General features: G+C 37.8%; 1 protein-coding gene across 1 annotated transcript in view; it reads left to right on the top strand.

Annotated features, from left to right (window-relative positions):
* The window catches only part of LOC113052355 (extracellular serine/threonine protein kinase FAM20C), a 50,039-nt gene extending 36,788 nt beyond the window's left edge, over positions 1-13,251 (top strand). The window contains exons 5-10 of the mRNA XM_026216818.1: positions 3,761-3,876; positions 5,607-5,787; positions 6,050-6,159; positions 7,962-8,043; positions 9,899-9,958; positions 10,553-13,251. Of these exons, the coding sequence (XP_026072603.1) occupies positions 3,761-3,876; positions 5,607-5,787; positions 6,050-6,159; positions 7,962-8,043; positions 9,899-9,958; positions 10,553-10,817 (814 nt within the window). The 3' untranslated portion in view covers positions 10,818-13,251. The remainder of the gene's footprint in view (positions 1-3,760; positions 3,877-5,606; positions 5,788-6,049; positions 6,160-7,961; positions 8,044-9,898; positions 9,959-10,552) is intronic.

The following is a 13,251-nucleotide window of genomic DNA, read 5'->3' as shown; positions in this document are numbered from 1 at the left end:
CAATTTAATTTAAATTAATTATGTTTTTTAGTTAAAATAAAAGTAAATGATATATTGTTACATTTTATAATATAATAATAATAATAATAATAATAATAATAATAATAATAATAATAATAATAATAATAATAATAATAATAATGGTAACACTTCAAAGCAAGTGATGCTGGAACAAAACCTGAAAAATGGAACCTTGTTTGTAAACTGTTAATATTATTTATTTTCTATTTTCTAGTCTGTTTTATATTTTATTTTATTTTATATTAATATTTTATTTTAGTTTAGTTTATTTTAATGCACCAACAACAGATAGAAAAGTTTCTAAGAAAGGTCCATTATTATAAAATACAGTTTTTTGCTGTAAATTGAACAAGTCTGGTAGCCTGCATGAAGCTCATCCAAACCGCATTCAGCCACCCCAGTAGTCTTCAAGAGGAAATTCCCCTTACAGAGACCTTCAGCTTGGATTCCTGCTAGTTCTTTCACTGAAACACCTGTAGTGCTCTGATACTGCTCTGGAATGGACGTTGGCTGGGAAAAAGAAACCATAACCACACATACACACATCTCCACATTACACATTTACGCACGAGAGCGTTCGCGCCATTGTGATATCAGAAAGCCAAACCAACTCTTATTATATTCTCACCGCTCTGCGCATGTCACTCAAGACTTTTGGACAACGGCCTGAAAAGCACTTAGTGCGACAGAGTCGATACACCTTACAGTTACTCAGAAAGTAACAAGGTGCGTGTGAGTGCAGTCAGAAGAAGCTCCCTGCTGACTTTAACAAGAAGCCCCACAGAGAAAGGCTTTGTGGAGTCAGAGAGCTAATTGAGCTTGTGAGATCCACTCAATTTCCTCCTGAATGTTGTTGCTCTCATTTGAGACGCCTGTCATATCTATGATGTGTTTTATTTAGGGGAGGAAAAAGCATGGTATGATATGCCAATTTATTGTCAGCTGAGTGATAACGCTGAGAGGATGTTTGCTAGTGAAATGGTATATTGATATTCTATTAGTGTGAGAGCATGTGAAAAATACTGAATTTTACAAGAAACGTTGTGTTGCTACAGTATGATCCTCTTTATGGAAAACTCTTCCAATGCTAGCTTCCTCGTGATTGTATTGTACTTTATTTCCACAAACGTCCGACAGGATGTTCCTGGAATGCGGTGTATCCACACTGGGCTCTTTGTCACCTGCATCCAGAGTGACTCGGCAACTTGCGACCCTCGAGTGATTTCATCTCAAAGGTTTGGGTTTCTGTCTCTCAGGGCCCAGGAACCTATGAGTCTATTGAGGTTTAATGTTGAAAGCGCTCGCACCACACGATGTGGGATCTTCTCCGTGACGGCCCAGTGCACACACAGACAGAGACTGAGAGATTTACAAATCCTCCAACATGGCTGTGTGCATCAATCTGATTTAAATTCAGAAAGCCTTTTAAGTTTAAATTCAATTTCTCTGTTTGAATTGAAATTACAAACAGGATGCAGATTTTCATTTTAATTCCACATTAAATTTATGGAAGTTCAACTGAAGTGGAATGATGGAAAATATGGGAAATATGCAAACTGTTCTTAGTGTAGTTTTTAATAATATGTTACATTTTTCAGTATCAGTTACCTAATAATATATTATTATACACACAACATATGGAGTACTTTATTAATAATCATTGGTTGACATGCCTGCAGACATTTATGTTTAGTACTAATTAAATTAATATTAGTAAATTTACCATGATAAGATAATAATAAATATTATATGTTTATATTTCAAGTAAATTTCACTTGTGGTGCTGTATGACAAATTCTGTGTGGATGTGTGTTAAACATATATCTCTATAATCAGTTAAGGAAAAACAGAATGTATATCTTTTTATTCAAATCTAATTTAATTAAATACAGTATAAAGACCATGGTCTTTATCATTCACCTGCCGTGAGTGTGTTTGCTACTTTCAGCCCGACGCAGTTCCAGTTGTTTAAAAAGCAAATGCATTTGTGCCCATTTGTGCGCTCATGGGCTTGCAGGTCTTAAACTGAGGTGTGTTCAGGCGAACTGTTGGCGCATTGCTATTTCTTGCAACCAAAAATAGCCTGCACCATAGACCAACTCAAACCTGGTCTAAAGTCAATGGCGCAATATTTTATTTTTTGTTAAAGAGCACATTAATAGAAAATGCACCTCTGGGCCGGTCCACAATGCCATGTTCACTTTGCTTATTACAGAGGGACACGCAGCCGCACACAAAATCTTTAAATATGACACAATAAAAGTAATGTAAAATGTAAAAGATTATTATTGTGTAGGCTACATGAATATAAAAATGCCTACGTCATAGTGGATAGCCATTGCATGTATCAAATTTAGGCAGGAACTTTCCCGAGGAACTAGGGACTTTGGCCCGGTACTCTTTGTGTTTCCACCGCAGCAACAAGGAACTAAATAAAGTTCCGGGTAAAAAAATGCCCCTCAGAAAGTCCCTGCTGGCGAGATGGTACTTTTTCAAAGTTCCGGAACTTTCGGGGGTGGGACTTGGGCGCTAAACATCCTGATTGGTTGAGTTCACGCAGCATTGTTTGGGTTCAACCACCATTTATTCGGATCAATTACAAAATATTACTGTTATTGTGTCATGAAATGTAATTTTAAAACTATTTCAGGCGAGAATGTAGTTGTTTAAAACTCAAATCTGTGGTTTATTTAAAAATGTGTTTCGCTGATCTCGGAGACTGTGAGCTCCACGCGATCAGCGGGAGCTCAGTGCTTATGTATCCACCGAGAGCAGCCTCACCTCGGCTAGACCTTCTGATATGTGCCACTGGCTTTGATGTCTCTTTAGTGGTTAAACATAAAATATAATTCGTTTTGGGTAAATCTAACAGGTAAATCTAACAGAGAGGGAAATTCCAGTAGCCAAGGCGAGCTGAGTGATGTTATCAAGTACGCTGCTGTTTGCAGATTTACCGGATTTGCGTTGTCGCAGACATCACACTCCCGAGTCGAATGCACAAAGTCTGAAATACCGAGGATGCACATCCAAAATCAGCATACTATAGTATTGAGAAATGCACGCAGACCTACGTCAACAGACTATTTGCCTAATCTTCCCGGTACTTTACACCGTGGTGGAAACGCAGAAAGCAACAGGTCTGGGGGGAAAAAAGTTCCTGGTACAAATGTTCCGGGTAATTTCGGTGGAAACGCGGCACAAGTTTGTGGGTTTTACTGGCATTCATGTTTTGAATTTATATAGTTCCAATTCTTGAAAACTTCTTGTGAGGTGTGTAGCCAGTTTAATAAAAAAAAAAAATCGCTCATAGAAATCAATCATAATTGAAAAGGAGACAAATTCAGATTTTGCCCGACACAAGTACACAAGAAAGGCCGTTTATATCCTGTGGTGTGTGGCTAGATGCTAGAATGCCAATAAAAGTTTAATAAAGAGCAATCACGGAGGTGTCATAAAGCAACTGAGTACATAGTGGGCTCAGTTGCTTAGCAGTAGCACCTCAAGAAAAAATCATTACCAGGCCAATTTAAAAATGGCTTTATTCTATGGATTTTCTGTACTCTTTTTCTTTGCTTCTTCATTATTGAATGCAGCAGGAGACTGAGTATCCGGTGTCACGGTTCTCATAAAGCAGTCTGTGAACTGTGCATCATCTGCATGAAGAAACACCACAGGTGTTGTATCTGATAATGCATTTCAAATAAATCATTTGACAATGTGGCTTGTTTGTGTATCACAGAATCCTGGATTTCCGGAGAGTTCCCCCGGTGGCCGGCCGGCTGGTGAACATGACACGGGAGATACGAGACGTGACCCGTGACAAAAAGCTCTGGCGGACATTCTTCGTATCCCCAGGTATGAGCGGCTTCCACGTGGCCTTTTCTTCTATCCCATCAGGCCATGCTTCCCCCCTCCTGACTGTTGGCTTCTCACACATATAGAGTTCGAACAATGGGAAATCCACATTTCTGTGAATCAAGACAGTCATTCAGTTTCATGACAAACTTACCTGTGAAAAGTGTTAGCATTTGTTGCATAGTTGACATACAGCATGTTAGCATCTTGCTATATGCATTTTTGACTGCTTATTCCTTTTCTAACAGCTTAAAAATGCCATAAAATACTGTCAAACTAACCAATTTTTGGCTGCGACAAATATTAGCACAAAAAGTGTGCCATATACCGGCTTACGACACCCAGCCAAGATGCTAGGCTAATTACAGCTTGTAATTGGGGAGTAACAAGCATGCAACAACACACAAGTTTGGCTACTAAATTTACCAACGTTTAAATGATGTAAGTGTTCAGATGAGGCACACAGATTGGCCATGTTCTTTCCCTGCAGGACTATCATTAGCATTCTGCCTCCACTTTTCGTGACAAATGTGTTTTTGTGGAGACGAGTGAAAGGGCGCCGCTTCCCCCAGGGAGCAGTGTCAGGAAACATTTGAAAAAGGCGTTATACACAATGATTCATCATTGGCTAAACAGCAGCGTTTAATGAGCCCTTGGTGAATCCGAGCATTTTAGATCACTGACATCCTTCATCACATAAAGACACATCTGGAGAAGTCACCTATTTCAAAAACATATTCTACAATCGGTATTAACTCTATAAACAAGACTGCTGCACAAAGATTGTCATAGTTAGCATGTTGTTGCTTTGAAATGTGTTTAGCATCATGGTGGTGGACGGCCAGGGCTTGCCGGTATAATCGTATATGTGTCAACTGTTTTTCCTGCCTCACAGATACATTTGTGCAGCTATTACTGAAAAATAAGACTGCTTTCGGACATTTAATTGCATGCTATTTACACTTAACTGAATATATATTATATTACATATTAAATTTATGTTAAATGCAATTAGCTGCTTTTAAGTAGGACTTAAGTACATCTTTGTTTGTATTTTCATAATCACTCCAATCGTGCATTGAAATATGGTTAATGTGTACTCCTGAATGTACTGACAAGCACTTATCATAAACTAAAATATACTTTAATTTTATTTCTGTTAAACCTTGTATGGCATGCATTTAAATAATTTATAACCAAGTACTTAACATGTGCTTTAGTATGTCAGTCAACATCAAAATAAGCGTAGCAAGGCAAAAGATTATTAAACATAATGATTTAAAATGTACTTTAAATAAAACTTGCAATTTGACATTTTACAAAGTGTACTTTTTAAAAGTATTGGGAGTATATTAAAAACTGTATGTTATTATAAATAATAAAAGTACATTTAAGTGCCCTTTTATTTAATTAGTATTAAATTATCTGAAAGCATTTATTATTATTTATTTGAAACTTGGACGCATACAAAAAAAATATGATTATTTATTCATTACAAATTGATGCATCAGTGGAAAACAGCTGCTTCACATTAAATAAAACTTGAAAGGTTGTAGGTTAAAACCCTGTAATAGCCAATCAATGAGCTATTACCATTGTGTACTTGAAGATACTTAACCCCATGTTACTCCGGAGGGACTTTTCCTTTCTCTTTGTCTCACTGGTGGTCTATTTTAAAACCCCCAAGAGCAGTTTTCTCTTCCCTGAGACCCTTTCTTCTTGTCCTGCAGCTAACAACATCTGTTTCTACGGCGAGTGCTCCTACTACTGCTCCACAGAGCATGCCCTGTGTGGGAAGCCCGACCAGATCGAGGGCTCCCTGGCTGCATTTCTTCCTGACATGGCACTAGCGAAGCGCAAGACCTGGAGGAACCCCTGGCGCCGCTCCTACCACAAACGCAAGAAAGCTGAGTAAGCTCTTTTTCTCCACTTTATCTCAGGTCTCCATGCACCACCCCATATCTTCAATAAACTACAGTCTGACTTTATCAGCAAAAAAAGACTCCTGCGCTTCTCACTTGCTTTCAGAGAAATCATATCTGTGCAGTAAGACAATGGGCCATCTTGTTTGAGATTGCTGTTGTATGCTAGTAGGGTGTTATTTGAGAAGGGGCAAAATGCGGCTCAAATTTAAAGGTGAAGAGCATTTCTGAGTTGTTTTCTCTGTTGTAAGGTGGGAAGTGGATCCGGATTATTGTGATAAAGTCAAAAAGACTCCTCCATATGACCGAGGCACACGGCTTCTGGACATCATGGACATGACTATCTTTGACTTTCTAATGGGTAAGTGTTGAACGTGTTTAAAAACGTGTTTATAAGTAGGGGAAACTGGGGAGAAAATGATTTTTTACTCCAATAAGTATTTTTCCAACTGATAAAAACCTATGCATTCTGTGCATTAGCCAGCCAGTCACATTGCTTAATATGGCCAAATAACTATGAGCCCATTTTTGCCTTGGTATAAAAAATGTATAGTTAATTGTGATATACAAGTTAAAATAAGAAATAGACACATCATGAAATATAAATTCACAATGTGAAGTTAAAAAATAAATTTAGATTAAAAACTGTCAAATGTAGGAGATGTACAGTCACATAGTGATATAAAGTTGCATTGCAATGTTGTTGTTGTTTTGCATGTAAAAAAGTCACATTTGGGAGATATACGGTCGCATTGCAAGCATATAAAGTTGCATTGCAAGGTTTTTTTTTTCACTGTGAGATATAAAGTCACATTGCAAGATAAACACATCTGGCAGATATAAAGTCACATTGCAAAATGTATCACACTGGGAGATATAAAGTTTTAATTTCGAGAAATAAAGTTACAATTTTGAGATATAAGTCACAAAAGGAAGAAATAAAGTCACACTGAGGAAAAAATAAAGAAACAAAAGTTGTACTGTGAGAAAGTCATTTGGGAAACATACAGTCACATTACAAGAAATAAATAAAAAATTAACTGTGCTATATATAAAGTCACATTACAAAGTAAAAGTCAGATGGGAAATACAAAATCCCTATTACAAGAAACATGCACAATGTTAGATTAAAAAGTCACATAGTGAAAAAAAAAGGTCAAATTGCACAGAAGTTTCTGTTGGGAGATACACAGTAAAATCGCAAGAAATAAAGATACTGCAAGATTAGAAAAAAGTAACTGAGATATAAAGTCACATTGTGAGGTAAGAAAGTCACACTGCGATGTACTGTAGTCACAACGGGGAGAGATAAAGTCTGTGTTTCAAGTAATACAGTTATTTATATAAAATCTGAATTACAAGAGTTACACAATGACATCGTGAGATAAAGTGTTCCCTGTTTGTTGCGAGATAAACAGGGAACACACATACTGGTAAAAATAAAAAAAGGTGTCGACTGAATGCACTGTAAGTCGCTTTGGATAAAATATGCATAAATGTTATGTAAATGTACAGTTATATATGCCACATTGTGGAATAAAAAAGTATATAAAGTCACATTGTGAGATAAAGATGTCACAGCAAGAAAGAAAGGCACTAACTTAAAGTATAAGTCACAATTTTGAGAAATAAAGTTACAATTTTGAGATGTAAAGTCTCAATAGGGAGTTACAAAGTCACATTGTGGGATAAATGTGACAGAGAAATGCAGAGATAAAAAGTCACAATTATTTAAAATATAAAGTCTCAATTTCAATGAAGTCACAATAGCTATAGATAAAGTCTGAGTTGTGAGACTGTGGGTGGTCTCTGAGGTTGAGAGTGTGTTGATTCGTTCGTGAGCCGTGTGCTCTTGAGCGAGGGGCTCTTAACCCCCGGCTGATCTAGGGGAATCCCCCCTGTTCAGTTCATGGTGCTTTTCTGTGTGAACACCATGAAAGCCCAACTCCTCCAGCCCTGGTTGTGTGTGGATAAATATAGATTCTGATTCAAGTGTTAACTGATTAGTCATTATCAGCTGCAGATGTGGAACCTGTTGAATATAACTGAACTTAAAGGAGCCATAGACTATCTTTTATCTTTACTAAAGAATAAAAGAGTTCAACATCCAACATCAATCCTCCTGTATTTCACTCTCCCTCTCTCCGTTTTCACACCGAACAGGCAACATGGATCGCCACCATTACGAGACTTTTGAGAAGTTTGGAAATGAGACTTTCATTATTCATTTGGACAATGGCAGAGGGTAAGCCAATTTAAGGACAGTCTGTCCTTCGCACCTCACTCCTCAAAACTCAGTACAGCTACTGAAACCATCTTAAGAGATGTGAATATGTAGATGTTGAGTGTAAGGTCAGATTCATCTGGCGTCCTGTGTCGGGGTGTAATATGTGTGCTGATGAGGGACTCACAGTGGGTAAAAATCACACAGGTGCTCACACAGATAAAGCATTTTGATTAAATCTACATTCTGTTCGACTGAAGTAGGCCACTGTGTAACATCATAGGTCTCTCAATGCCAGATTAATCTAAGGCCAGACTAAAATGTACATTTATTTTCTTCTGTTTGTGTTAAATTTATACTGAACTGAATTTCTGGTGGGGTTTTACTGTTACCAACATGTTGCAAGATGCTGTCATGAAATTATATAAAGGACTACTCTTTATTTGTCAGTACTCTTGGTGACGTTTTTGTTTTGTCATGACTTTTGTGATGACTCGCTATTAATAAGTTGCTTGTTAGCATGCATAAAACTAGCGTATTGGCCATTTATTAGTACTTACAAAGCACATATTAATGCTTTATTCTGCATGACCATAATCCACCCCAGCTACCTTACTAACTATTAACAAGCAGCAAATTAGGAGTTTGTTCAGGGAAAATGCTTAGTCAATAGTGAATATGTGTTCCCTATTCTAAAGTGTCACCAAAATAATATATTTTATTATAACTTATAAATAAAACATAACAGTAAATTGCAAGATATGGCCTTCAAAACCATATTTCAGACCCACTGAACCACAGCAGTAATGTGCTGAACAACTGACATACCAATATGAACGTAATAGTGCAAGATTAATGTATAAAAATAAGAAAAAACCTGGGTATTATTTCATCTTAAATAAAGACCAGAATGTACAATTTGGCGAGTTCTTCATGTTCTAACTTTTATGTCTGGTAAAGTTTATAGAGATTTCATATCACACTACTAGTATGTGGTAATGGTTATTGAGAGTTTTAGTGTCTTTACCCTAGTAAAAACAAAGTACACTTTAGCATACTTTTTTTTTTTTCTTAAAGCACTTATTATGGTAATAATATAATTTAAAAGAATATACTGAAGTGTGAATTGAATGCAACATTAGACACTTATTTGCATGTTAACTGCAATTAATTGAAAATGTATTATATATATATATATATATATATTAAGTGAAATTAGCTTAACTTAGTGCTCTTTGAGCTATCTTAGTAGGACTGAAGTACATGCACATCTTTATATGTAATTTCATAATTACTTATTTTGTCCCTGTTCCCTGAAAAAGTGCGAACAAGATGCTGCCTTTCATTAACACTTATGAGAATATTCTTTGTCATACCGGTTGTGGAGCATGTGTGTCGAACACGCCAAGAATTGACTTAAATAACCTTGGTCGGTGACATCATTGGAATGCGTGCACCTGTGAGGTTATAAATAGACATGAAATGGACACACCTTGTGTAAGGTGTGCGCACAAACATTGAAGAGGTCTCAGAAATGACTTTGGGAAGTGTCTCAAAGACATGCGGAAACTGTCATCTAGTTTGGACCTTTTGGGGGTCTCCTGCTCCTGTAGCCAATCCAGCTTTAATCTGGCCACCGAACAAGTCACCACCTTGGGTAACTTCCCAATATTTTATCATTGTGTAAGGAGCGCTCGGAGACCTGAAAGTGTCTCTCTTTAAGTGGGCTTAAATGGTCTTTTATTTTATCAATACTATATTATTTGCAAGTACAGTTTAAAAAAGTGCACATTCAATACAATTAAGCACACATTTGCACTAGAGAACCATTTAAAAATATCAGATATTTGACTTCTTTTTCTCTCTTACCCCTCAGATTTGGAAAGCACTCACATGATGAAATGTCCATCTTGGTCCCTTTGACTCAGTGCTGCAGGTAAGATTGTTTTTCTCCACTTTCAGACATCTCTTGAATGGAGGAAATAGCCTCCACACTGAGAGAGTGAGTGCAGTGCAGTAATCCAGTATAGCACCAACACAACCACTTCCTGCGGTCTGCTGTGCTCCGTTATTCTAGCCGTGTCCTTTATTGCACATTTACATCTATTTCCTGTGGCTGATGTTTTCTTGCTAGAACAATCTATATGAATGGTTGCAAAAAACACTGACTTCCTCCCATTTTGCATAATTCTGCGAGCTGGTCATAGTACACACACTTTGTTGCTAACATTCTGAATGTGGTTCATTTTACTCTTCTAGGGGGCCATTCACACAAAACACGTTTTGCATTCCACTTCACTACTTTCACACTGTTTTTCTATGTAAACATACGCTAGACAAGTTGTCCGTTGCACTTGCGCCTTGTGTGTTTCGCACTTTTCTGGACATGTTTTTTCGTGACATTCCATGTTATTCTTCTAATTCCATTTTTATAAATGGATTTTACAATCCCATCTGTATTTAAATAGAGCTCTGTCTGCTAAACAGATTAGCTGGTGCTGAGTTACACCTACCGTTCTCTCTCTCTCAGAGTGAAGAGGTCGACGTACCTGCGGCTACAGCTGTTGGCTAAAGAGGAGTTCAAGCTGAGCTCTCTAATGGAGGAATCGCTTCTGCAGGACCAGTTGGCACCCATACTCATCTGGCCCCACTTGGAGGCCATGGACCGCCGCCTGCGCCTGGTGCTCAAGGTGCTGGCTGACTGCGTAGAGAAAGAAGGCTTCTTATCAGTGGTGGAGAACGACCTGGAGGGACAGCACTCCTCGCACCACCACCAGGCGCACGGAGGGAGGTAGTGAGGCCTCCAGTCAGTTCCCCACCATGAGCCGAACTGAGGCTTGTGCTCGAGTCACACTCTGAATTCAGTGAATTCCTCACCACCAATGCCTCTGAGGAGCCACCCTATCATATGTGTAGATGCGGATGTACAGAGACACAGCTATCAGAGGAACTCTGGGACGAAGAAGATGTTTCTTCATACTGGAGCTGCAGTGCATACTTTTCTGTTGCAACCTGATTTGTTTTGACAAGTCTGCTGATATAATTTATTACATTTGCATATTTCGAGTTGGCGAGTGTACAGAAGAGTTGGAAACCAAAAGTTGGAACAGATATGTTTGTGGGTTTGGTACTCAGATCTATATATTCAAAAACACAACTGTTATTAACTATGTTCATGAAGGTCTTTGACGTAAGGCCACGTAAACAAGCTTTAATGATAGTTCTGCAGTGCAGTACTACTGTGTGAGGACACTTAAACACATCCTTCCCTCATCTCCTACCATCTGAACTAAGTCATCGTTTAAATTACACATCGTGCCATCAAGAATTGGTGTTGATTCGGCACATTTGTTATTTCACTTAGGGAAATTCAGAGCGCTTCATTTGAGGTTATTCAGTGGTGAAGCACGTGTTTAAACGAGAGAATCACGCTGATTGGTTCTTCAGGCGTCCTGTGTCCGCGGTCAGTGTTTCCCATCTCAGGCCTCATGCTGAATACACCTGCCTTCTCTTAATGAGATCCTTAAGGACGGGCCGATGCTATGCTAACATGAGTTCATAATGATGTTGGTGGTACTTCACGTTTCTCTGGTCTCATCTGGTGGAGTGATCTCAGTGCTTGATTATAGAGTAGGCCGAAGCCTCAAGGGAATGAAACAAACCAATAGGATGTGTAGGGGAACTGAGAGGAAACAACAAGCAAAGTTCTTTCATGTTAAAAACTGTTTTTGTCCTAACCAACGAGACCAGAGGAGTCGAATACTGTTTCAGAAACCGAATTTGACCACTAGACAAGACATTTCGGATTTCATCACAAATACTTTAATCTGTGTTCCAAAGATAAATGAAGGTTTACGGGTTTGGAACAACATTATTCAATGACAGGATTTTATTTATTGGGTGAACTATGCTTTTAAGATGGAGGTGGCATCCCATTGCATTTTTCCAATTTAGAAATGTTGACTTGCCAAATTGAATAGAATGAGTGTGCGTTCTGGGACCGCATTCATGGAAAAATCATAAGAAAAATTAATCACTAATAGAAAATGTGTTGTTACTGTATTTTGAATTCAGTAAAAAGTCATGCACACATAACCATGACCGAACATTGTTTATCAATCAGTGCTGTCTCTTATGGATATTATTAGTTATTTTGAAGGCTTAATATTTGAAACAACCCAGGAAATCAAATCGTCTTCAAGTTTTGTCTGTAGTAAAATCCTGATGAAAACAACGACAGCCTTCTGTTTTTAAATATAATATGTTTTTACTTTTTGCTTAGGTTACAGTTAAGAAAAATATTAGTCTTAGGAATAATTTGTGAACCCAGCACTGATTAGCAAACTACTTGTCGGTGGAAACTGGTTAGGACATGGTGTAATGGTGATTGATTGTTTTCTAATATGACATCATTTCCTTTTCCCTGTTTTGTTTAGTTTCTCAGCATTAGTCGCATGTACAAACCTTTCAACAGAAGTCTTAATTTCACTGCTCTCTATTAAACATGTTTTAAGCTTCTTTTGGATTTTGTAAACCGTGGCCAAAAAGGTAATAGAGTGCCTTTTATCGATCTAGCAGTCTCGTTCATTCACTCATATTCATGCCATCACACTTTAAACAAGCTTTAGTTGAATGCTAAATGGACCTTTTGGCGTAGACAGTCATGTGCTGTATGATAAAAGCTCACATTGCTGTTTTGTAAGAGAGTTTTTTCAATCTCGGGGGTTTATGTCTTGTTTTGCATTTGTGATCCCGGTTCCTCACAGACGTTGTAAAGATGATTTGATAGTCTGACTGCTCTGTGTAAAGTGTGGAGCCACATGTGTGTTTGTTTAACCCCAGTGCCTGTGCAATGCTCAAGAAACTTGAATGTTTGGGGATTATTCACAAACTGACCTTTTAGTAGCCCATGTCCTGCACTCAAAGTTTTTTTTTTTTTGGGCAGTAAGTAATTAGCCAAACAGACTCAAACATGTTCCCAATGCTCACAGTGTTTCTGTACATATCTGTAAATATGATACGTTGATCCAAGAGGATGTTTTTGGAGCAAAAAATAGTCATAATTCTTCAGTTTTCTTTTCCTCTAGGCATTGTTACTGTGAAGATCTGTTTGCAAAATGATAAAGGTGTGCAATAAATGAAGCTATGTTGTTGAAATCTGTTATGTGCGAAAAGCAAAGCAAATGGAGTTTGTGAAGGATCTGAAACTTTAATGAATGTTCCTGGTTC

Source organism: Carassius auratus, chromosome 3 (assembly GCF_003368295.1).
Source record: "Carassius auratus strain Wakin chromosome 3, ASM336829v1, whole genome shotgun sequence".
NCBI classification, from domain to species: domain Eukaryota; kingdom Metazoa; phylum Chordata; class Actinopteri; order Cypriniformes; family Cyprinidae; genus Carassius; species Carassius auratus.
The sequence above is the reverse complement of the archived record's forward strand: the minus strand, read 5'-3'. Positions and strand labels throughout refer to the sequence as shown.